We start from the raw sequence: 26,821 nt of genomic DNA on the forward strand, positions 1-26,821 counted from the left end.
ATACATGCATATGCAGACATAATATATGTACATGGCACAAACTGCTGAAAGATAAGTGAAGTTTATGATGAATTGAGTCTGAATTGAAATGTAATATTCAAAATGTTTCAAAGCAATGAGGTTTATGTCCCTCAGTCTTGTTCTTTGTGAAACAAAAGTGGATGGATGTGAACTGACCCGGGTTGTTCGGTCTCTGGATCCACTGATGATAAGTCCATCTTTAGAGTCCAAGCAGTTGACTTCCTGGTTGTGACCTGATAACTCCACCGACATGTCACTCGTTCTGCTGTGGACCAGGATCTTGCCTTCACTGACAGAGAAGGGGGAGTTATTTTGAGGACTAGCATGATCTTAATATAAACACTGCTGTGCAAAGTTTTAGGCACTAAAAGTAAAGTCAAGATGCTTTCATAAATAATGACATGAATAGTTTATATTTATAACTTAACATCATACAGTGCAGCAAAGAAAAAAAAATCACATCAGTATTTGCTGTGAGCCTCCTTTGCCTTTAAAACAGCACCAGTTCTTCTCTGTACACCTGCACAGAATTTTCTGAAAGAAGTCTGGAACAACCAGAGGTGGCTGCCTGGCCAAACTGACCAATCAGGGGAGAACAGCCTTAGTAACAGAGGTGACCGAGAACCCAATAGTAAATGTTAAATGGACTACAATCATATAATGCTTTTCTAGTCATACCGACCACTCGAAACACTTTGCACCGCAGCTGACATTCACCCATTCACACACATTCAGCGCTTGGGGATCGAACTACTGACCTTCTGATTAGTGGGCGACTTGCTCTAACTCCTGAGCCACAGCTGCCACAGTGGTCACTTGGCTGAACTCCAGAGGTCCCGTGTGGAGGCAGGAGAAACTTCCACAAAGACAAGCATCACTGCTAACACTCCACTGACCTGGGCTTAATGGCAAAGTGGCCAGACAGAAGCCTCTCCTCAGTGAAAGACATGATTGCCTGCTTGGAGCTTGCAAAAAAGCACCTGAAGGACACTCAGACTGTAAGAAACAAGATTCTCTGGTCTGATGAAACCAAGATCTAAGTCTGGAGGAAACCAAGCATGACTGATCATCTGCCCCATACTATCCCATGGTGAAGCATGGTGGTGGCAGCATCATGCTGTGGGGAGGTTTTTCAGCAGAAGGGAAATCAAGACTGCTGAATGGAGAAATTGCAGAGATATCCTTGATGAAAAACTGGTCCAGAGCGCTCAGGACCTCAGACACAGCCAAGAGAGACCTGAAAATGACTGTCCATCGACAGTTTCCATTCAACTGCACAGAGCCAGAGAGGATCTGCTGATAAGAATGGCAGAAAATCCTCAAATCCAGGTGTGCAAAGCTTGTCATGTCATATCCAAGAAGACTCAAGGCTATAATCGTTGCCAAAAGCGCTTCAACTAAGTACTGAGTAAAGGGTCTGAATACTGTCAATGTGATATTTCAGTTTTTCTGTTTTAATAAATTACTCCCCATTTTTCCTTTGTCATTATGGGGTACTGAGTGAAGAAAATAATTAAAAGATTACAAGGCTGCAACATGAGAAAATGTGAAAGAAGTGGAGGGGGCTGAATATACTTTTGATAAATAACTGCCATAAGACTATAACTTGGTAATGTAGATCACACCCAGACAAGTTCAATACACAGCATTTTATTCAAGCTCCAATACTAAAACAGTACAATATAATTCAGTTCCTGTCATATAAATGTATGTATATCTTCAACCTACAGCAATAGAAGGAATGTTCATATAAAATTCACCAGGGAAATAGAGAAGATAACTGAAGTCCATTAGCTTTGCTCTGCAAAACACACACACCTACACTCTTGCCTTGCTTTCAATGTCACCAAGCTTGTTCAGGCCCATGCTATCTCAAACAGTGGTAAATATTTTGGCTGTGCTGGCTGCCTGCTCCAAATGCAATGAAAACCTTGTATGATTAATTTATTTTTAGAAATTCTAATTTCAAAACACAAACATTTTTTCATATACTCTTTTCCTTTTTCCTTGTTATCCTTTTTATTTAACCTGGAAATAGCTCAAATTCCAAAGTTTCCCTTCCTCTTCTTCTAGCAAAGACATCTCCACCACAAACCCACTGCTCAGCACAATTGCCACTCTCTATCACAGTGAATGAAAGACCAGGCATTCAGTAACACAGCAGTGGTCTCTAATTCACTAATAAGACAAGAAGAATTAGAAGTTATCCTAAATGAATTCCAGTTCTGTGAGAACTTAAGTAGCCTACTGTTGCCCACCTCACTTACTCAAAGTTTGATGAAACTGTTACTTTAGGGAATCAAAGCATGACACAGCCTGATCACATATGATACATCTGTCTAGTCAGTGTCTCCACCACAGTATTTTCCAGTGGAAGAAGAGCTTAAAACAACCTTAGAAAGGTTACAGATTAAGTTATTCATGTTTGTTTTGTCATCGTATGCAGCAGCAGGTATGTCTATGTATGTCTATCTTGTCATCATATGTAGCCTCTCCAGAGTGAACTGACCTACTGCAGACACACTCACGAACAGCCTATGTTGGACTGCTTAACAGTGATATCACTGTCACTGCACAAAGCACAAATTGCCTTGGTTGCATTTTCTTGTAAATATTTAATAAATATAGGAACCTTCAGTAGCATCTTGCTTCTTTAACCATTGGCCAGCATCTGAACCACCAATCATAGCTGTGGGGGCTACAGCAAAAGTTTGTGTAAGTTCCAGACACTGATGATGTGACACTCACACCCACTTCACATCATGATTGGTCTCAAAAAGTCTCTTTATTCATTCTTCACACAACTACTTTTGGAACCTTTTCTGTGAAAAACTGAGTGCAAGACTATAGGTGGCTTAGAGGAGAAACTGTCTGAAAGTGTGCATCATTATCTTGTGTTTGAACAATTCACTGCATTTCAACTCTCTCCATGACAGGAGAATTCACAAAACATGCCTTAATATGAGAAAACAAATGATTAAATTAGTACCTGTGATTGCTACATAATGACTATAGCATGTTGCCAATGCCAGATAAAGTCACAAGGAGAACAAAGAGAAGATGAGCTACCTTCCTCCACTGATCAGGTGAGAGTCCGTCAGAACAAAGTGGCACACATCACCATTGTGGCCTGAGTAGATTTCAAATGGGTTCCGCTGGAGCCTCCCAGAGTCTTGCCGCAAATGGTACGCTCTGATATCAGCTGCCTGAGATAGAAACAGTACATCCCCTTCCAGCTGCAACCATGGCAGCAGCCTGAAGACATGAGAGAAATTTACAAGAGTTAATACAAGATTTAAAGAAATGTAAGTGATTTAAAAATGATTAGAGTAGAGCTAACACAAATTAAGTCATCATGACAGATGCCATTAAGATATGCAAAGAATACAAGAACAGTTCAACATTCGGGGGAATACACATATTCACTTAATGATGAAGAAGACGGATATCAATGTCATGTCTGTGTGTTAATTATGGAGCTGAAATCAGGTTGGCCTAGCTTAGCATATGACCTGGAAGCAAAGGGAATGGCCCCACACAATTAAAATGAGGTCAAAGGGTTTCAGCCAGAGTATGGGAATGAGTAGGGAAATAACTTACTGTGTTTTCCATTTGAGAGGAATCGCCCTTTTGCAGACACCATTATACCAGTTTTGAGCAATCTTCACTCTTTCCTTCAGTGGAATGTGAGGATATCTGCAATAACAGTGACAGCTGAATATTACTACATTTTGGTCACTGTGGATTTTAAGGGCTGGATGTTACAGTGATAGTTGTAATGAAAAGTCTTGACCCTTTGAAAACATCAGTTCAGATGTAGAAGACATATTGGAAGTTGTAAGCTTTTTTAAACAATATTTATGATATTTATCAATGTGTTACCAACACAATCAAATGAACAAAATCATAGAATGTTATTTATTAGCAGGTGGACCCGAATACACACACACATACACAAACAACCACACACGAACACATCCATCCTTCAAATGGATTATTTAGTTCAGCATTTCATTACACATGAAAAGTAAGCGAGCACAAGCAAATCAAAATACATGTCCCCCACTATATAAATAATGAGAAATAGCAATAACAAATGCCTTCTTGTTGTCACATTATCAATAAGGGTTAGGCTTAGTCTCTATATTGCTTATTTTATATTCTCAGACCATTTACAACAAACAAAATAGTAAAAAATCAAAACAAAAAACAAAACAAAAACAGCATTGGCCCTTGACTCCTAGAGTCAAACAGCCACAAATGTTAATATAGCCCAGGGCACTGACTGGATAATATTATTTCTAGAGACCAAACAATTCCCACCATGAACAAACTTACTGATCAAGGCAGTGGATTTCAGCAACTTCCATGTTCTGCAAGGTTTTTGTTAAGTGGAGTCTGGTTGTGATATACAGCAATATTTCTGGTTAAACAACAAGGTCTATCTCTGTAGGAATGTTCATAATGTTGTTAGACACTTAAAATAACAATGAAAACCTGTTAATGACGAACACAAGCACTTTACTGGACATACTTTGACAACTGAGCAGTTACATTGCAGCAGTTGTTGTTTCTGGGTACGCCATTCTTGCTCAATGGTGGATCGATTCTAGGTCAAGAGGGACGAAAGCGAGTACTTTCAACACAAGCAATCTGATAAAAAAAAAAAACCAACACGATGCCAAGTTGAAAGAGTTTGCTACTAATAAATGGCTATATTTAAGTGAGATATGTGGCAAGGCTGTTAAAAAAAGATGCAGTTGAATGCTAAAATGTCAATAACAGTACTTCTATTTGAGTAAAATGTGTGGCAGTGCCATATATCATGGAATGTTCAAATGGCAGTCACAGCATTTTCTTACAGCCAGAGAATGAAACAATATCTGATGAAAATAAAACACGTTTTTAAGTAAATGTATGAAGTGTAATGGCATTAATAAGTACTCATATTGGTACTCGGTATCGGCAAGTACTCAAATGTAAGTACTTGTAATTGGATTGAAAAAATGTGGTATCAGTGCATCCCTAATTGATTCCAAAGACTTTTGTCCCCATTAATCATTTAAACCCAAAAACATGGAAAAATAAGGTTCAAAGACACCAGAGTTACCCTTTTAACAAACCTGCATCCTTTGACCCAAACAATGGTGGCAAAGGGACAAGTCAAGAGATGCAGACACACCTCATCTAACAGGTTAAAATAGAAATTCACTGTCAGTCAGTATCTTTGTTGTAGTGGTAGAATAAAAAGCTGTGTGAGGACAATTTACATGTCTTCAAAAAATCCTTATAGCCTGTTAAAGGACATGTCATGTGTTATGAAGTCTTGCCCTCTATTCATTTAGAAAAAACACAGGGTATTGTTGCACCTCAAATGTGGTTGAAGATGCAACATTTTCTAATGCTTAAGAATTACGGCCAGGTTATATGTATGTTTGAAAACTGATAATGATGCCAAGCTTGTCTGAAGCAGGAGGAGCAGACAGACATCATATTAATTTGCACGCTGAGCAACAGGTCAACCTGGGACTACTTATGGCCCCACAGTCCCAGATTTACTACAAATGCATTTACAATACAAGAGGTTAGAAAATGCCTTCTGAACAGTGCTACTTCTTCAGGGCAGATGGACGCCACACTTACAACAGAAAATGACTAGAAGGGTTGGGGCCAGCTAGTTGCCTTCCACTGCTGGAGATGGCTCTTGGTGAGTAAAGGAAAGATGCTGAACTTAGAATTGCTAATGCTAACTGCTGTTGGTGTGGAACAAAACAGCTCCTTTAAAAACCCAAATATCTTGTGTTTTCTGTCAGAGAAGATAGGGAAATAATCACTTTAGTGAATATGATACCAGTGATTTTTAAGTCATTTTTGCTTAAAAACTACCTTAACTAATTAGTTGAGTTATCAAAGTAATTGGCAATTAATTTTATTTCAATTGTCTTATCAAACACTAGTATTATCATTTGAGCTTCAGCATGTTGGGTGGTCTGTGGGTACCTAATGAAACTGCCATGTATGTTGAGGACCAAAAGGGGCCCAACACCAAATCCTTAACCTGGAGCCCTGTGGAGTAAATCCAGCCATGCTACTGCCAGAGACTAGTGTGCCATGATGGCCCTGCCAGCCCAATTTCTATTCAGAGCAACAAGTGCAGCCAGTAGTGTCCCCTCATAGAAAGCCTTTATGTCAGTAAACACTGACAGGCTAACGCTGACAGGCTAACGGTGACAGGCTAACGGTGAGCTAACACACAGCTGCTTTCTCAGCTCTACTATCTTACATGTCCGTCCCGTCCCGACTGATTCCAGTGTTTAGAAACTCTTTGGCAATCCTCCTCCACACAGCGTCCCGGTTTACAAAGCGGTAAATGCTTTTACACACTTGAGAGAGACGACTGAGAGATTTGTAGTCCAAATAAGACAAGATATGATAAAGGACATCCTCTGGAAGCTGGAGTAAGATCATGGTGAGCCCGCTGGCTGCACCGCTGCTCCTTCCTCACACACACTGAGTCTGGGTCTTGGCTGCACACAGTATTCCTCGGAAAAAACGACAGTTAAACCAAATAAACTGTGCACCATGTTTCAGAGGAAACCGGAAGCCTTTCCTATAGTCAGCTGACAGCTCTTGACGACGGCGACACGTCACTGGGCGCGATGACGTATGGTGTTCTGTAAGTTCATTCTACTTGTTAAAAATAATTGGAGCTCCTTGAAAAATGCACTTAAGGTATTACATTATGAAACATATACACATTTATTTAATCTTTTCGGTAGTATTGATTTATTGTTATTTACTGTAAATGTAATCTGTCTCACGACAAAATCCCAATCAAACTGCATGTCCAACTGTCACAGACAAGCTCCATCAGCCTCCAACTTAAATATAAACACAGTTTTCAGTCTAGACAATTTTACATACAATAATAAGGATATATTATACAAAATTATACAAGTAGTTCTGACCAAGCAATCTGATTGGTCAACAAAACATTTAGAATGTGCTCAAATCAGCATGACAGCACACCTTACTCGTCACTAAAAATATTACTCTGCCATATACATTTTACTTTGTTGGTAATAGTTGTATAACAGCAAGATTACACTCGAGGGTGTACTTAAACGTCATTTGAGCACTTCAGTGATGACATTGCGGACTTCAGCGCAAGCGCCTCGGCTTTCTCCATCAGCTGTGTCGGTGACACGAGGCTATAACTTAAAATTCATGTAAAAGTTTGCGGTTGCAGAAGCTACATCTGTGTGAGTAAATAAATGCAGCATAATTGTTATAAAGGTTACTATACTATACTATACTATACTATAAAGTTACTTCAGTGATGCTTGCTGACCGCATCACTGTCATGTTCAAATGACGTTAAAGCACACCCTCGAGTGTAATATTGCTTAAATAAACCACTGTTTTATCACTCATGGTTTGATATTAGAATTCTGTCTCTGGGTAAGTTGGTAAATAAAAATGTCATTATCAGAATGCCTTTAAAAGACTATACTTGATGCAGCTCCCCCTGGTTATTTCTAATTCGAGTCTGAAACAGTTAGCTCTGTGAACTTTCTCGTTAGAGATATTGATATTTCAAATAAACTGTGCAATAGCAGACATCTCAGCAATGCTTTGAACTGTATTATATTTCCTACAGAATAATTTTTGCTAGTCCTCTGTTCTGGGTGATACACAGTGGAAAAAAGGCAGCTGTACCCAATATAAACACTGCATTAGTAATTAAGGTAAAGAAGTCAGTTTTACTTCTCTGTGATCAGTGTACGCAAGTGACCTTCACTGTTGTGAGCATTTCTACTCGTGCTGGTGTGTGTTGCTAATACTGCCACCAAAACACTAGACAGCGGTGGGGTTTCTATGCCACTGTGTTGAGTGTCTTCATGCACTTCAAACAATGGCAACTGGAACTGAGTAGATCATTTTGGAGGTGGAGCTAATAAATGTTGAACAGCTGTTACTTTTACTGAAATTAGTGCAACACACAACACAAGTGCTTGTTTTGCCATTGAAAGACATGGACAAGGAAATGCATTTCAAGTATTTTCAGATGAGGTAGATTTGACAATTTGGTTCATTACCTGCAACCATTTATCTTACATCAATGTACACCCAGTATACTTACAGACATTACTCAGAGTTTCGGATGGAAGCTGTAGCAGTAGAAGGCTGTAGCAGCTAGCTACAAACTGGCATTAAGCACACTGCCCACACTAATTTAATCTGTATAGCTTTATGTAAAGCACTGCAGCCAGAGCTCTCTCCTTGCCCTTCAGTTGCCCAGTTGGAAGCTACTGCAATTGGTCTTTGGTGATTATGGAATTTTCCAAACTGTGCCTACAACAATGACAGAGACAGCATAGACAAACAACCACTCACGATCACATTCACACATACAGGCAATTCAGTGTTGCCAGTTAACTTAACCTGCATGTCTTTGGACTGTGGGAGGAAACCAGTACCCAGAGTAAACCCATGCAATCACAAGAGGAACATACATAATTTGAACATGCTTTGAGATGTCTCTCAGGAATTTTTAATAACACTTTATAATTCATAAGCTGAATTATAAGTTATTAAAATTCTACAGTGTAATATCATTGTATGACTGGTTCTGGTTCGGTACTAAAATTTAGGTCCAATCATCCATCCATCCATTATCTATACTGCTTATCCCTTAAGTGTCGCAGGGGGGCTGGAGCCTATCTCAGCTGTCATTGACCGAGAGCAGGTCCAATCAGCACTGATGCAAATCATGATAGAAGAAACCGTAGAACTGTAGACTGTATTATAAAGTGTCACTGTTCCTTCTGACAACAAAATGAAACAAAAAAACGTAAGATTGGAGCAATTAAGAGTAGAGCATATAATAAAATGCAGAGACCATAGTTTTACAATTAAGAACAATTAAAAACAGAAAGAAAAGTTGAAACAAATTAAATAGAAACCCACAGGACTGTACTAGCAGCAGGTGTATTGGACCTTCATTGTAATGGTAACAATGATAAACATGGTGAAACTTATGAAATGGTCATGGTTAGGTTAAGTTTAGCCACAAAAACCACTACCTTACCCTAATCTTAACTCAAGTCCACCGACAGGACTCAGGATGTGAGTCCACCATCTACCCCAAAGACCTACTGAGGATTCTGCTGCTGTTAATAAATGTAGCACTGCAGTCATTTAAAAACAAAAAACAAACAAAAAAGCTGCAGCTGAACATAATTCAGCCAGAGAAGTAACTGGGAAAAAGGTTTAGTATCATATGAACGTGATTTCTAGGAGACAGGGACAACTGTGGGATATGAAATGACAGACCAAAGAACCAGCACAATCCAGTGTGCTGCTTGAGTTTCCATGACTATGAATGTCTTCTAGTAATAAGCGCCTGATATGTCTTAATCCTCTGTGCCATAGAGCTCAAAAGTACTTTCAGCTAGACTCTTTAAACATTGAGTTTCTTCATGCCCCAAATATTCTCTACAGCACCAAATCTGGATTGATCCTCAGATGAAAATACTCCCCAATAAATTTTCTGTTTCCTCCTGTTTGTTTGATAAAAACTTCAGTGACCAGCTGTTTTAGAAATTACTGAGCTTTTCAAAAAATTTAAACTGATAAGATCAGATACTTAGTTGCAATCTCAGCTCTTTAAAATGTTTATACCATTTTGTTCTGGCTGAAAAAGGTTAGTTGATGTCAATAAATTCCAGTACAATATTTTACAGGGTATGATAATACAGTGAATCACTGTCATCAGACAATGACACCAGTTTTTTTATTTTTCGCAAATCAAAACATTTTCACTGACATACATGCATCATTGCATTCATGCAGACTTTGTGCAGCAGAGTGAAAGGGGAAGCCAGCCCAGCACAGTTCTGAGGCCTGTTTAGCCACTAAAACTGCCAAGGTTGTGTCATGGTCAAATGACTACCAAAAGTTGATTGACCTTATGACATTTTATGAGGCGCCTAACCGTTTAGCATCAGTAGCATCAATTTGTGCTCATTCACATCACAAGGGTCCTGAAGCCTTCAGTTGTAAGTGGCATCCCTGCAGCTCTTTGATCAGCTGAGCACAACCGCACATAATTGAAATATGCAGATCGTTTTTCTTTCTTAAAGACATGTCCCCTTGTTGAAAGCTGTGTGCTCTAAAAGGCCATGCCCCAAACACTGGGCCGTCGAAAAAAATCATTTATGGTTGGTTTTCCAGCTGAACTGTCATGGCTAAAAGGAAATGAAGAGGTTGGGAGGAGGGATATGGGGAGTGGAGGGGACATTTGGAGGTTGTGGTGGGGGTGTTTCAAGAGGGCTATGGAAGGGAGGGTGGGGTTCTTCCCTTTTGATCTTTTTAGGGCAGCAAAGAGGGAGGGGGCTCTGCCTGAGCTGGCAAACACATTTAGCTGGTAATTGTTCAGATCAGACTGACAATAAGTCCTGGAAATGCATGGACAAACAAAAGTTTACAGCTCCAATTGGAAAAGTCAACAGGTCTCGCATAAGGCCTGTACATAAACAATGAAACTGTCAAGCTTGAGCTTCACTTTGATCAGTTGTTTGCGTTTCAATTATCCAGCCCATTCGACTGCTGGCATTGTTAACACTGCTGAGTGGGAACTTGGATTTAATGGGCTGCCTGTCATTTCTGATAGAGAATCCATCCACATTTGCCCTGTGTTAAAAAAAATACAAGGAGCTGTGTTGGGGATGTGTATTGTTTCATGTACTGGTGAGACAGTAAAATATAACCCTGGAAGTCCAGTTGAAGGGGCAGGCTTGCATGTGTCTGACTGCCCAACCCAGCACCTTACTGGATGACGTCATATTGGGGCAAAAGCTGAACCAGGTTAAACTTTTTTGCCAAAACTGATGACTTGACAAATTACATTCTTGACAAAGATAACCTTCAGATAACTAATAATAACTAATAACTATAATTGTCCCACCATCTTCAACTTTTCCTCCAACACCTCACTGTTTTTCTAGCAGTCTGCACCACATGGAAGTCAGCCCGGAGGGAAAATCCTCATTGTAAAGTGTTTCAGAGCAAATCCAAGTGGCTGAAGTGCTTTTTGATGGGGGCAGCTTCTGTGTCAGCTTGTGGCATTCTGGGCTGCTTAAGGAGGCAGGGTCGCGTTCTCTGGTCACCCCTGCTATTCTACAGCCTCAATGGGGGGGTGGAAACAGGGGTTAAATTGCTCCCTAAGCAAATGAAGAGAGCTCTGTTTGTTTATCTTGGGTTAAGGATGAAGGTTGCAGCTCAATAAAATGGATGAAAGTAATGTTTCCCCTGTTTTTTCTGCATTGGAACGGCTCCACATTTGCATGGCAGCATTGGCACACAGAAGGTGTGATTTTTCCCACAAGCCAGTTCTCTGGGATTCATTCTGACTTTGCAAACACTAGAGGCAGTGGTGGAGCACTAATGAAGAGGGCAAACTAGGGCCCATGGTCCACAAATCCCACATTTGAGATGCAAAATTTAGAAATATCAGAATAGTTTTTTGTCTTCCTTTGTATTGCAGTTAGGTTACACCATTGAGTTATCACAAAGCACTGACTTTAATGAATTGATCTGGTGTCTGCGAGCTCCTATGGGAAGTACTCAGTGACAAATCCCTCTGTTAATCCAATGTGGAAGGAGTTAAGCAGATTAATGTCAAGTATTGTCAAGAGCATTTAATTCAGTACTTTAAGTTAGATAACCTCTCATAGGTCAGCATTTATTAGTGAAGGAACCTGTGTCTTCTCACAGTTGAAAGCGTGTAAATGATCTTTCTCTTCCATCTTCATATTTTAATCAATCCTGCTGCCTATACAGGCTGCATAATATCTTGTGTTTTACTGGAATTAAATGTCTGTTAGCCCAATCCAAAGCGTAGTTTTCCTCTGTCTTACATGCAAATGTGCATGTAATATATGTATTGGGATTTGAATGCTCCCAAAACATGGGTGATATACAACTCGGTACTGTGTCTGAATGCCTCCCCTGTGTGACACACATTCCTATGAAACTTATTATTTTATTTTTTACCATGATGAAACATCATTCTTTAATGTTCATTTGGATGGAAGCTCTCTCTTTCTCTTTCTGGACCTAAACAAACTACTGCATTTATAGAAGTATAAAACAACAGTATTTTCTAGTGCCACCCTCAGGACAAACATCCCATGACTGCTGAGAGCTGTGTTCAGGTTGTTGTTGACTCAGTTTATTGAATGTGCAAAGACAAGAGGAAAAGAGAGAGTCTGGAGGAAAATAGTAGCAATAATTAAAATGGGAGTTGCTGGTTTTAAAACTTACATACAGAAGCCTCTTTTACACAGCCTGTACAAGGAGGGAATCTTATTCCACCTCACTGTTCTGTATAAAGATACGAAGGCAGAAGGGGAGGACTTTGTTGTCCCACCTTTAAGCCGGTAGTTTAGGTAGCTGAATCAACATCTGTGTTGAAGGGAGAGCTGCCATGGCAGGACAGACATGATTGACACCAAGGCAACTGTGTTACACGTCACACCTCAGATTAGAATAGAAGTGAATAGAACTGAATAGTCTTTATTGTCACTGTTCCAAAACAATGAAATACTATTTAGCAGCTCTAGAATGACAGATACAAATAAAAAGTCAAAAGAATAAAACCAATTAGATAAAAAATAAAAATAATGACAATCAAAATATATAGATAAGATTTAGTACAGTGATATGTATGATATATACAGTGGTATGATATATACAGTGGTTTAGTGCACCTACCCCTGAACAACCCCCCTATTCACCCAGACTCCTCTTTGCAATGTTGATTCTGCACTTTACATTCTTTCATTCTAAATTCTGCAAACATGCAACAAAACACAACCAATAGTTCAAAGTAATGTAATATTACCAGGATAGTTACGATGTGCACACAAACAAGTAGTGTATAATTACCCCTTATGAAATCCTGATTCATCCTGACACAGCTCAACAGCCAGTGTAAGTCTGTAAACCTCATTATAGTTGGACTGAAATCAGTTTATTACAGTACAAACTGTTCTTCTCAATTTGAAAACTGATACACTGATCTAAAACAGACTAGTTTAAAATGTTTTTTTGAAGTTTGTTATTAAATGTGGGAACATATTCATGCAATTACTAGCATAAGGTATGTTTCTGGCCTCTGGCCCCTCAGAACTCCAGTGTGACAGTGTGCAGTGTGAGCAAGGAGAATGAACCATCTGCAACAAATGTCCTCTTAAAGGAACTTTACAGCCAACTTTCAGTCAGAAGTGCAGGAACTATTTGCTCTCCTGCTGACAAATAAACACATCAACAACACAGAGAAACTGAGCCACTCATGCACGAGTCAGACACACACACACACACACACACACACACACACACACACACACACACACACACACACACACACACACTCTTAAACTAACTGAAATTCTTGCAAAGTGATCAAACCATGTGTCTCTTGATTCTTTGAAAGCTTTGAAAATCATCATATTGTCATATCTGAGGTAGATGACACTAATTGGCCAATATCAGATCAACATATTGGCAAAGAAATATGGTAATGTAGCTCCCTTTCACACAATCATATCTACAAAGACACACACAAGTGCTTGTTGGGATTGTAACATCTTGTCTGTGTTCATACAATATTTCCTGTTTTATTTTGATATACTCACCTGTCCTGTCATTTCAGTTTCCTGCCCTTTGTATTCATTACCCTTGATCAGCCACACCTGCATCCAATTACTTACCTGTCCCCGGTGTTGTTAGTTCACCCAAGTATATATACATATACTTCTCTGTTGCCCATTTGCCAGATTGTCTTTCATAGCTGTCTAGCATTCTTCCCTAGTATTTGTTCCCATGGCTGTTGACCTGAGGTTCTGTGCATCTGAGTCTCTGTTCCTAAGGGATGAGGTGCAATAATAACAGTGGAGATAATGGGAGTTACAGAACCACACAGAGGCTGAAACCTAAAAACACAGTGGTATCATCCCAACAACAACATCACAGCTCCTTGACACTGACATGCTGCTATCTGCTAAAAAGAAGGTGGATGGGTAGGGAGGTCCTCGTGACTTCAATGACCTTGTTATCCCCGTTGGGATCAGTTGAAGAATACCCTCCTTAGATTTCTCTGGTCAGATTTCATGTGGGGAGAAACCACAGCAGCCACAGTGTTTCCTTTCTGTTCAGTAAAGAGGTGATGGCATACCAACACAGACAGAGGAGGCATCCGTTTGGTTGAGGCATCTGTAAAGAGAGTCAGGTTCAGACTTAAACTGCCACTGGTCCTGGATCTGTGCAGGACCAGTGATTGGATAAATGTCTGACATGAGCAACACCTGCTCCATCTTCAGGCAAAAGGCAACAAATTACTGACTGATTTGGCCTGTAGGCTGCTATGCTGGAGCCTATCCCAGCTGTCAATGGGTGAGAGGCACCCTGGTACACCCTGTATGAATCGCCAGTCCATCGCAGGGCCAACACATATAGACAAACAGCCATTCGCACTCACATTCACACCTATGGGCAATTTAAAGCCACTAGTTAACCTGCATGTCTTTGGACTGTGGGAGGAAGCTGGAGAACCTGGAGAGAACCCACACAGGCACAGGAAGAACATGCAAACTCCACACAGAAAAGCCCTGTGCTCAAACTGGGGCTTGAACCCCACTAACTTCTTGCTGTGAGGCCATAGTGCTAACCACTGTACCACCGTGTCACTGCAAGCATGATTGCAATTGGATTATATTTTTGCCCAGTCACAAATATGTTAATACTGAACATATTAGTAAAATGTTCACAGAAAACAGGCTTGATCTCTACCAAAATATCTGACCATTACAGTACAATATCCACCTGTAGTACCCACAGCATTATTACACTTTTTATGGTTATGTTTCATTTTACTGATATGTTCAGTAGCAACATTTTGTGACTTGCATGTACCATGTACAGTCACCTGCGAAATGCCTAACTAAGTGATAGTCATTGGCTGGAATTATGCCAAGCATGTTCAAGGGTCATGCTGATCATTTTAAAAGAATTAGTTAAAGTGGATCCATCAAAAACACCATTCTGCAGTTTTTCAGGTGAGTGAGTGTGAGGTGTGGTTGAGCGATTGATAGGCTTTGTTTTCTGTACAGGAAAACTACTCAACCACTCTGATGTGGGGTCTGACAAAATTAATTACCTCTTGTGGCTACAGAGGCCACAGTTGCTCAGCAAAAGTCACATTAAGTTGTTTTAATCAGCAAAAATTGTTCATCATGCTGGTAGAAAATTTAATCCAGTAAGCACTATATTTCCTTCAAAACATATTTTCTGCTGCAAATATATAAATAAAATTTAGAAAAGACAGAAAACAACTATACTAAACAGACTTTCTTACTTTCCTCTAGTGGTATCTCTCCAGGCAGAAAGTTTGGATTTTATTTGTCCAGGTTTGGAAATATTTTTCTTTGAGATTTCAGCCTCCACCCCAATACAGTGGAGGTGAATGGACTTTGGTTTTTGGTCCTCACAGAACTGAAAAAAATACACTGAAGAAATATTTCATAGCGGCGCAGTGGTCAGCACTGTTGCTTCACAGCAAGATTTGCCTGGGGGTTTTCTAAAAATTTCAGCCCTGAAACCCCCAGAAAAGCAGCACTATAAGTGAACCATTAGATGCAATTGGGCTTTTGTTTCTTATCCACATCCCAGGCAGTAACAGGCTCAGATCTTGCTGCTGGGATAGACAGTAGGCAAAATAGGGGAGCCATGTTATAGGGATTCCCATGATGCTACCGCCACAGTGGCAGTGCTTAATTTGTGAGACTGTCAGTGAATTTGATTTTGGGGTTTCCTGGAGGTTGCGTTACAAATGAAATTCTATTTGTCTCCACTATACTGAGAGATATTGCTAAACCAGGGCACATAAGACTAAAACCATCTGAATGGAGCAATACCACTAGATGGAACAGAGAACATATGTGTAAAAGGAGCCAACCTTTAATTAAAGGTTTTCTAAGTGAGCAAGCACAGAACAAATGTTCAATGCAGGCTTAAATCAAATTAGAGGAAGATAAGCAACTTTGAGTGTTAACCTCAGTTTCTGGTCCCATGTCACTTTGGGTCCATTTGGCTCCTGTTTCCAGCTGTGGTTCCTTTGTTACTGGTCTCTTCAGTTTGAGTTTATTTTTTTATCAATGGCTGGGTCTACATCAGTTTCAGCTACAGTATTTACAGGCTAAGAATAAATGTTCATACCTGTAATTACTAACACATACTGCTAGTGCTACTGTCTTCTATTGCAGTCTCTGTGGAAAGAAAAAGGATGAGGACATTCAGCTAATTAACAAGCAGAATTAAACAGTACAGTACTAAATTAATAATCTGTGATGTAGATTTCACAAATTAACAACAACCATATATACTGTATATATTGAAAATGTCTTGTGATAACACTATGCTTTTATCACATAGGAGCACCGAGATAGCCTTATCTTTTATTGTCTACTTCTAGGCAAACTGCTTATCTGGCTCGGTCCAGTTCAGAAATACACTTAGTATTGCCTCTAAAGCTCATTAATGTGAATCTCATTCATTTAATCTCTGGAACAATTTTTTGTCCAACAGCAGCTGGTGCGGTGACTGTGTGCACCTGCCTGATGTCTTGTTATTATAGGCCTAAAGATCATAACCTGGCATAACAACCATATCAAACAACATCTATCCACACAGCATGTAAATGTTGTTTGTCAAGAAAAAATGGTACAGTGATAGGAACATACATGCTAGAACTATGAACTTTCCCTTAAGAGTTGTGAATTTCCCTTTTTAGTTTTTCCAAGTAGTTTATATCCTCTCTGTTTCAGGAAAACTTAAGGAAAAACAAACAAACAAACAAACAAAAAACACCACTAGAACAGTAAGAACATAGGTGTAAGGTGCCTGGCAGAAAACAAATTGTGAGCTCAAGTTAATGAATCTTTTCTGCATTTCATAAGTAGTGTGCACAGATTCCAATTTTGGACATTTATCTTTGAATCTGTTCACACAAATGATGAGACCATGGCATTAAACATATTAAAATACAAGCTGCTCACTTAGATGAGAATGTGCAACAACTGTCATTGTCATTTATGTCAGATTTTACAGGTATAACTGTTGTATTGTCTTTGATTGCCATTTAACATGCTGTTAAAATCTTAACAATATTAGTTAATGTGTTTTCCACACACATTATTAATCTGAGAGCATGAAATGCATAATTTGTGTGCACAAATAAGTTTCTCATTTCCTCTACAACAGCTCAGGGCTGGTGCTATCAGACTAAACTACCCAAAAATGTATTTATACACTGATAAATATGTCTGCATAGGGGATAAGCTTGGTCAACACACTTGTGTGTGTCCTTTCAGGTTTTCACAGATGGGTCCAAAGCAAGCATTTAACAAACAAGAGTTTAATATCAGTTTTCTAATGTACATTTATTACACAGTTTAAATAAATATTCCATCCTTAAAATTATTTGACACATCCTCAAATAAAAATATATTTATATATATGTATAAAAACAGACATTCAGGGGGCAACAAGAACACAAGTGGACAAGGGGTAGTGGGTATGTTGAGGGGTTCCTTACACTTCAATGCATTTTGTATACATCAACATTACAGTCAGAACAGGAAACCTGTGATTATCACATGTAGCTGCCACATTGTTATACATTGATGCCGTTAAAGCTCAGTTTGCTTGAACTGTGTCAGAAAGGTACAGACTGAGCCCAATCAGGATGCAGCATCTAGCAAAAAGCTTTAACACTGCAGTGTTATCACCATGTCCTTATGCAACGTTTGCTGACCCCGGTGCTCTCCAACGCAGTGTGTGACAGTTTATGTCTCTGAACGCAGCGTTCCCTGGCATTGCGGTCAATCAGGGCCCTTCAAGTCTCCTTGAGCAGCAGGCAAGAGTCCAAAAAATGACTCCACTGGTCAAAATGACATAAAAAACAACACAACGCACTCTACTAATATATCCCCGATAAGTCAGACAATGAGTTATGTGCATCTAAAAACCAACTTTTCTTTTTTTTTCTTCTTCTTCTTTTTTTTTTTTTTTTTTTTTTTTACATTGGTCAGTACTAAAAGTTTGGCATACAAAAATAGAAATCTCATGTTTTTTTTCTATGTACAGCTTCCTTTTTACTTTGATAAAAATAGAAAACGAACTACATATTAAGATATAGTAATGGCCAGTATAAAAATTGTCTCTAGAGGTTTTCTGTGGAGAGCAGAGGAGTGTGTCAGCTGCTGCTAATTCAGTCAGTCTGTTGGTTTCTCCTCTTTCTCTCTGCCTTTTCTATCTTCCTCCTCCTCAGCGCTCTGATGAGTCTCGTGTGCGTTTAGTCCTTTGGCTGAAGGGGTAGTGGATGAAGTCAAAAGGCCGGTGGTGGCTTGGGTGGGTGGGCTGCTGCCCCTTTGGCAACCTCTTCATGAAATGGACTTCGCGCTGGTGCTGGCGTGTTCGCGAGCCTTTCCGTGGGCGCCCGCGGCGGGTGAAGGCCATGTACCAGCCCTCATAGCGGGCGTTCCTCAGCGCTGTGTAGTTGTTCTCCAGAACAATCTCAGTGAAGATACAGTCACGGCCTTGTCCGTTTTTCTGCAGAAACACACACACACACACACACACACAGAAAAACAGTTAGTGGAGTGTTCAGAGAAGAGTCCTCCATGAAGATTTACAGATGGGAAATATCAGATGTATACAGGCTTCCCAGTGCAGCCTGTCCTGTGCATGCATACACACTCACACAGCCCTCCCCACATACATGCAGCATATGCTACAGTCATTACAGATCAGAGAGAGAGGGATGACAGTTAGCGATGACTCTTCTCCCCCTTCAGCAAACATCTAGCAGCCCTTGTGGGTCAGTAGCTGCAGGACAGATCCATGAAGCCTTAATCAACCCCCAAGGGTCACTTTCACTCCTGATTTGATTTTCTGTTACTTTTGTGCTTAAATTTAACCAACCAAGTCTGCTTGATTTCAATAACAATTGATACATCCTTAAATATATCTCTCCAGTCCACTAGTACTTTCAGGTAAGGCCCCATTAGATCAGGTTGTTGACTAGACAAGAAGGCAGCTCAAGGATGAGATGGTAGAGAAAAAGGTGGGTGATGTGTCAGCTCCATTTGGCGATAACATCAAGTAAAAAACTGTTTCCATTAGTGATAAAATGTACTGTACGGTCAGTTGAAACAACAGCAACTGGACTTGGACAGTGAGTGCTAGCCTACTGTAACAAGCTCCCACCTTTTTGGACAAAATAGTGTGTTAAAAATAGTCATGATACACGCAAGCACATGCATGCATCCAAAAGACACACACTCTGTTCATTCTTTCACCCTTCAACACACACGCACACTGGGGCTGGGGCAGACTGTGACTGGGCCGGTAGCTCAGGGCAGATGGTGTACGAGGCAGGGTGCTGGGTGGGTGGAGGGGAGTGTGTGTGTGTGTGTGTGTGTGTGGGAGGTGTGTGCGGGGTGATGGGGTGGAGGCTGGCAGCTCTGTTTATTAGCTGACATAGGAGCACCGAGATAGCCTCATCCTGAAACACACACCTACACACTCGCAGCTATACATACACACACACACATATATAAGTATATATATATATATATATATATATATATATATATATATATATACTTTTGATTCACATGGTCATAAGGAAAGTAATCCCAGCTATTTTAATAGGTTTACTGTAGTTTGAGCCACCTCTCAAACCTCCCAGACTTGACTGCAAATCATTCTACACAACTTTTAACAAATGCAGTCTCAGCTACAATGAAGTAGGTACAATGAGGTTTCTCCTCACCTTGCCGATGAGCTTCCCCCTCTTGTTCATGCAGATGTAGAAGCCGGTCTCAGCCCCCTTAATGCGCACTCGGCTCCCAAATGTGTCTGTTTCCACAATGAGTTTAGCTAAAAAAAAAACAAGAGGTTTTATTAGCCACTATAGCTGAGAACAACATGGTTGGTAAAAACTTAATGTCATTTTAGCAAGAGATGTCTTTTTTAGTGTTTGTCTGAAATATTCTCCAAACATTAGTGCACACATGGACATGAAAGCATTGACAACGTGCGCAAATGCTTGAGTGCGTTTCCAAGCATGCATACGCTCCTCACAAACACACACACACATACACCCACACACACACAAAACCTGTGGGACCATTCTTAGGGATTCATGCTAACTGAAATTCAGCAAAATGATAAAACCACGTGTCTCTTGATTCTTTGAAAGCTAAAGAGGTGAGCCTGGCAGGCCCATCAAGAATTCCTTTTCAAATAAATCTGCATTGACCTCACACATAAAGCTTTGCATTTATCTCGCTATACTGAAACATACAGTAAATACACACTGTTCACAGAGCATGACTTTATGGGGCTTTGTGTATTTTTACTTTCAACAAGACAATGACGGTGGATTTCATTATTTCTGAACTTTTGTGTTTGAAATTAACATAAATACTGATCCAAACATTTAAAGGCCAAAAGCAGATGACCTTCTCTTAATCCCATTTAGTTCCACATTGTCTCATAAAAATGGTTCCATGGTGTTGGCCACAGGGTTAGTGGGGTCACTGAGGATGGCCAGGGCCTTCTCCACCCACCCACTGACTAACCACTACACAACTGAGAGCTATAGTTGTGGTCAGAACTAGCAGTTACAGCTGAGCTAAATAACGGGCAGAGTCTGAGTCAGACAGACAGCCACACACACACAAACGCGCGCGCACACACACACACACACACATACACATTTTCCCTCTCTCACACCTTCTTTCTCAGTTCATACAAAATGACTTCAGGTGACCTGAATATGAACACTCTTGAGTTCACACACATGCAGAAAATTACATACTACAACAGCTAGATTTTAATGCCCTGTACAGACAGCAAGACATCAAAGACTCGGATATCAACAGATATTTTAGCAGATGCATTGGTGTTCATGGAAGTCAGTTTAGTCTTAATACAAAGACCATAGGCCAGAGTAGCTGCAAAGCTGGATGGGGCCTGTTTGGTTCTGAGGCTGGACTGAGTGGGTTTCAAGGTGGGGGTGGAGGGGAGAGAAGCAGCTATGCAGGAAATGTTCAGGAGGCAGAAGTAAGATGACTTCTAATGGCTCTTCCAGACCTGAAGGATCTCTGGAGGATCACCTCCAGCACCATCCACTGGATGCTTTCTTTAAGATCTGAGCCTCTTCCCCTCCAGCACTACAGACTGGGATCACAAACGGTGAAAAGAATGACTGTCTCCCCTCATCAGCTGCTTGGATAAGAGGTAAAGGCTTCAAGAAAACTTTTGTCTGGAAATTTCAGCATCTTTGAATGACTGAAAGAATGGGACTTCATTCAAAAAATAAAAACACACAAAACATTTGTGATACTTTGCTCTTTAAATACTCAAATCCTGTGAAATATTGTGGCCCCTATGTCATTACTTTAATGACATTAAAATCTTGGGCTTGAGCCATGTTAGGAAAAAATGCTGGGGATAATTTCAGTCACCAAGAAAAAATTAAAATTTAGAAGTAGAAATGAATACAGGAACCTAATAGTAAAAATTGATAGAAAAATAAGAAAGAAAATTGTATAAATCAGCAGATTAACTGGGAGAGAATGTGGTAAGGCAGCATTCTTTAAAAACTGCATGACGAAACTTAGATTTAAATACGGACAACTGTCATTTCCGTTTCAACAAGAAAACTAAGGCTACAAAATAAATACATACATATTTATGTATACACGATTTGTTATTATTAACAACAACAACAACAACAACGATAATAATAATAATAATAATAATAATAATAATAATAATAATAATAATAATAAAAGGGAAACTTTCCCGAGGGACCTCGAACCTCGGTTGTTACCACAGAGGGAATCTGGGTCGTTTTTATTAACGTGCAGGGCTTCTCTTACCGTGCACATCTCCATCGTCGGCCATGGCGTTGATCTTCTTGTTGGGCAGGACCTGGACGTGCTTGCCGCTGGTCCGGCTGTACAGCTGGTAGATCCGGATCAACCTGCGGCTCACACGGTCCGTCACTTTGCTCTGCTCGCTTACATGCTGCGTGAAATTAGGCGGGGACTGATTGGTTACCTGTCAGAAATTAGATGTCATCACAATCATCAGTACGTGTACATGTGTTTTTGTTTTATTTTCTCTTTTAACTGACATTAAACTTCGGGAGAAAAATCAGGACTCAGATACTGAGCGAGAAGCCAAATGTGTGTCTTCGGGTTACTGTAGGAAATGACTGAGGCGCTTAAACACAGAGGGAAAATATATTTTAACGCAACAACAGCGTGTTGTTGTGTTTTCTCGAGTGACAAGTGTCAAACGTTCCAGGAGTTCTGCTGCCAAATTAAATTAACAGCTTCCAAAAAGGCGCACGGTGTGATTACAGGTTGTGTGTACAGGAGAATGCACGCCACAGCGCAGAGCAAAAACACAGTGAACCGGAGAAAAGCTCATTTTGTGTGGTGTGAGATAACACAACATCTCTTTGCACTAAAACTGATTTTTTCCTTCTTTCCCTCCGCGGCGCTCCGATGTAATGGAATGACTGCTGCTGACGGAAATATTGGCCCTTGGTTTCTTGGAACCCCACGACATTTTTCACAAGACTCGCAAGCATTTCCCCAGCCCCGATGCCCCGTCTGTGCCCGTGCGTCCTGTGCCAGGGCCGGTATGTTCATCAGCAACCTGCCAGCAGGCCGCGCGCCCCGCTGCTCGGCGCACCGTGGGAGCCATCCGATATTGTTGTATCACATAATGTTATGATGATCCCTCACCTTTCCTCCTCGTGCTGTTATTGCACTGTGCATCACACGCTTTGACTGCCATATGTCTTACAGATTTTTCAAAGCTAATCTTAACTGTATTGTCCAAAAAGGAACATTGTAAAAAACTGATATGGAAGGAAATAAAATGAAAAATAAAATAATGACATACCTGAGCATAGTAGCAAAATGCAAATAAGTGTAGAAACCTGCAATGAAGAAGATTGATATGCATTAATTAAGTTACTTGGAAGCGGAGTGAAGGAGCAAAAGCAGTGCGTAAAGAGTGGAAGTGAAGGAGGGAGAGCACTCACAGATAGCTGAGTCTGGATGGGATAGGTCGCATGTTGAATGGAGGTGAAAAGCTCTTCGAGTAAATTCTGACCGAGATCCTTTCGGAACAGCAAAGTCCAATTGATCTACTTAAATAGTCAAATAATCGAGTCCAAAGATTTCAGCGAAATCCACAAGAGGGTCAGAGGTTCTGACAGAGAGGCTCATGCACGCACAGCGGACGCATTCCTCACCAAACCAATGTCCAACACGGGCAAGCTCCTGCTCCGCTCAAATAGCTGCATAGCAGTGATTAATGATAATCGACAATTAAAATAAAGACTGTCTGTTTCTGTCAGAAGGCTACACAATGTCTAAGTGCACTTGCAGAAGCTGAGCTGTGCGGTGAAGTTTGGAGAAAAGCGCTGCAGGATTTCTGTTATTTTATTTTTACAAACAAGTTCGCCCGGGCTGTCAGACTATCCTCCCTGCTTTGTAATCCTTGTGGTCCTCTGCGGCCTTCAGGTGTGTGTGATCCCGCGGTAGAGGAGGCTAGGGCTGCCTAGGGTTCCTCAGTGTCCGCACAGTGGCTCTGTTCTGCTGTTCCGCTCGGCTGTGGCAGGACTACAGGCGGGACGCTCCTTCTCTCCTCTCTCTGCTCCCATCCCACACTGCTCCCGTGTCAAGCCTCTCGCTCGGCGCTCACACACCCCCGGTTAAAATTGCAGGCTGATCTGCTAAGAACAAGCCCCTTTTTCTGTAGAACAAAAGCGGACACCCCCAGCCCCACTCCCCCTCCTTCCCCCTGATTTAAAACATCTCTTTACCTGAGGAGCGGTCCACACTTGGTAGGGGGGGAAAGGGGCGAGGAGGAGCCTGGCTGCCCTGCGCGCGCTCTCACTTCAACTCTGTAAAAAGCACTAAAATGGAAAATGACCGCCTCTCACCACGATGATATGCAATTCTGAGGGCATCACCTGTTTGTGATGAATGGATAGCAGTAATCTGATGACCCTACAGACCCTCCTGCTCTTCCCTCCTCTTCTCTGATGCGCATTAATACTCCAGTTTGAAGTCTTCCAGTTTGGTAAAGCTGGAGCTGCTCAGCTTTGTGTATTGACAGAGTGAAGTGTGAGACATATTAAAAGGATTACCGGCGATTAGCGTTTTTTTTTTCTCCCTTCATTTGATAAATTATCTTCTCGACTCAAATGCAGACAGAACCAGAATTTTAAAGAACAATTTACAAGATTTATCCGAAATAGTACACAAACGTCTGGAAAGCAAAGCTGCTACCAGTTGCTGAAGATGGCAGAGTGAAAGATTAATTCATTGAGACGAAACAGATAGCAGCATGGATAAGTGCTCAGCGGCTGGTCATTTTGTTTCTGACATAAGAGATTAATTATCTGCAAACCACGTCCTATTATGACACAAAAGCTGTTAAACGCGATCATTATCAGTTAGACTTTATTGATTAATTTGGCCATTGATTAGACTGCTGAGTATCGGCCACAACAAAAGACACAGAAACTCAGCACAATCTGATTAATAAACATCATTTATGAGGTGTCATTAAAGTAGCTGGAAAGGCTTGAGATGGCTCATTGAGAACATCAAAGGTCATTCTGGTGAGTTAAGTCTACCACTCAAGGATCTGGAGGGACCAAGCCAGTGAATCGGGAGCCAAACACGCACAAAGGTTGTTTCTTTTTTTTCATTAGCAAGAGTTTCTTTGGGGTGACTTGAAATGCTGGTTACACGGTAGATGTTGAGGAGACATATTACAGTCTCCAAACTACCGGGGGATGGTTTTAGTGTCACCCTGTCATACAGAATTAAGCCACAGGTGGGCGCTACAGACGGAGAAGGTGCAGGCTGTGCCAGTTCCCCTCAGTGTCCTTGATGTATAATATGCAGATCTGTGACTGGAACGCTGCTCTTTCTGTATCACACGCTGGAGTCACCTCATCTGTTATGTAAAATTCATGCTGTCAGGTTTGTTTTCTTGTTTCCTTCCATCCCTCCCGTTAGCTTCTCCTGCTATGTGAGTGGCTGTGTGTGAGTGAGCGTGTGGATACAAGTTAAACATGTGAGTCATGAAGTGGGCCAGTATGAGATGATGTAAAGTGTTCGTGATTGACAAAAAACTGTAATACAAGCTACTGGTGTGTGTGTGTGTGTGTGTGTGAGAGTGAGAGAGAGAGAGAGAGAGAGAGAGAGATGAGTGGCAGGTAGCTGCCACTTTGTACCCTGGCTCAGGGCCTGGCTGCCCTCCCCTTAACCCCAGGAGCCCTGCATCCATCAGCAGTCCTGCAGGGGGCAAAACCCCTCCCCCCCTGTTCCTACTCTCCCTCTCTCTTCTTCTCTACCTTCACTCATAACCAGAGCTACACCACTGTGGGCTTAGGGAAAACGTGTTTTACACTGAAAATAAAACATAACATGTTTGTGCTAAAACATCCAGTATTTGGGGGTTTTCTCCAGAATTATCTTCTCAAAAGACAGCCAATGCCTGTAAAATATTTGGGCCATCGTGGGACACTAAAACTGTAGGTGAAACTTAATACCTTTGATCTACAAGAATTTTGCATGTTTTTAGTCAATTACTACCAATTATTTATCTTTACATTATCTAATACTTTCAGTGTGCCAGCCACTGCTATATAGCTGCTATACAAATCATCTAGATCATCTAGAAGCAAGATGAAACTATAGATAAACAGGCAAGTCCTATCTGTAAACATCATATGTGTTTTTACTGTTTACAGTGTTACATGACAGCTGTGTAGTTTTGCAGTACTACACCGAGACTGATGTGAACAGTGTGCATTTCAGTACTACATAAGAATAATGTTAATGACATCAAAGCAGACTTAATGTTGACTGATGGCTGATATCACTCTGTCAGTTTACTCTGAGCAAACTGACTTTGTAGTGAAATGAAACACAATGGAGGTAAATAAAATTTGGTTAGTGGTGCTCAAAGTACGGGTAAATTTAATTTTAGCAGCAATATCTCTTTCAAGAGCCATTGTGTCTCTTATAGTGGACAATCTCAGTGCTCTTTTCAGTGGAACAGTTTCTTTGGTAGAAAATAGTTCCAATGAAATTTGTTCACACTGATGTTTCAAATTGTTCTTCTAACAAATAGCATCTTTCTTTTACCCTCTAACTTCCCTTTCTTCACTACCTTGATTACACCTTTCTCTCCCTACATTGTTCCTGCAGCCATCTGCCACCTCCCCTCCTCCCTCTGCTCTTCCTCCTCCCTCCATCGATTCTCTCTCTGCTCCCTTCTCTTTAAGCTGAAGCAGACTTTAGTTTCCATGTCTCACAAAGTAGTTCATATGACTTGCCATCCATCAACTACTAAAATCAAAGTGTTTCTTCCTATGCAGACTAACCACAGTGGAGGGGGTGATGAAAAGTCTGATTTTACAGGTTTCCCCCTGGATGGATGCAAGGTAGCCAGGTTCTGAGCCGAGGTATAAGTGGCAGCTAACAGACACACACATATCTCTCCAATAATTATATAGTAATAATAATAATAATAAGTATCAGTGTATAGAAATGAGGAGAACACTGTCAGACAGTCTCTACTTAAAAGCATTCATACCTTGTACAGTTTAAAAGAAAATGACAGAGAC

The 26,821-nt window shown here is 40.7% G+C and overlaps 2 protein-coding genes across 4 annotated transcripts in view; both read right to left on the reverse strand.

Annotated features, from left to right (window-relative positions):
* The window catches only part of fbxw4 (F-box and WD repeat domain containing 4), a 61,059-nt gene extending 54,406 nt beyond the window's left edge, over positions 1-6,653 (reverse strand). For 2 of the 3 annotated variants that reach the window (XM_018694075.2, XM_018694077.2), the window contains exons 1-4: positions 6,305-6,653; positions 3,622-3,717; positions 3,091-3,276; positions 178-310 (exon numbers count right to left, since the gene is read on the reverse strand). In XM_018694075.2, coding sequence (XP_018549591.1) covers positions 178-310; positions 3,091-3,276; positions 3,622-3,717; positions 6,305-6,489 — 600 coding nt within the window. In that variant the 5' untranslated portion in view covers positions 6,490-6,653. The remainder of the gene's footprint in view (positions 1-177; positions 311-3,090; positions 3,277-3,621; positions 3,718-6,304) is intronic. The other variant, XM_018694074.2, reaches the window with a different exon arrangement.
* An 11,482-nt stretch (positions 6,654-18,135) lies between these two features.
* Positions 18,136-24,348, reverse strand: fgf8a (fibroblast growth factor 8a). The gene is made up of 5 exons (XM_018694079.2): positions 23,213-24,348; positions 23,071-23,107; positions 22,035-22,215; positions 19,919-20,025; positions 18,136-18,693 (listed from the first exon to the last, which is right to left on the reverse strand). Exons 1-5 carry the CDS (start codon positions 23,242-23,244, stop codon positions 18,409-18,411), a joined length of 642 nt encoding a protein of 213 aa, XP_018549595.1. The 5' UTR covers positions 23,245-24,348; the 3' UTR covers positions 18,136-18,408.
* Positions 24,349-26,821: the final 2,473 nt, after the last annotated feature.

The sequence above is a fragment of the Lates calcarifer genome, linkage group LG16_LG22, assembly GCF_001640805.2.
Source record: "Lates calcarifer isolate ASB-BC8 linkage group LG16_LG22, TLL_Latcal_v3, whole genome shotgun sequence".
In the NCBI taxonomy this organism is placed as follows: domain Eukaryota; kingdom Metazoa; phylum Chordata; class Actinopteri; family Centropomidae; genus Lates; species Lates calcarifer.

Coding starts and splice junctions, on each gene's coding strand:
- fgf8a (XM_018694079.2), bottom strand. CDS start 23,244: ATGCGACCTATCCCATCCAGACTCAGCTATCT. Junction 20,026..22,034: donor CGACGATGGAGATGTGCACG/GTAAGAGAAGCC, acceptor TTTTTTTTTTAG/CTAAACTCATTGTGGAAACA. Junction 18,694..19,918: donor GGGGGAAGCTCATCGGCAAG/GTGAGGAGAAAC, acceptor GTGTTTCTGCAG/AAAAACGGACAAGGCCGTGA.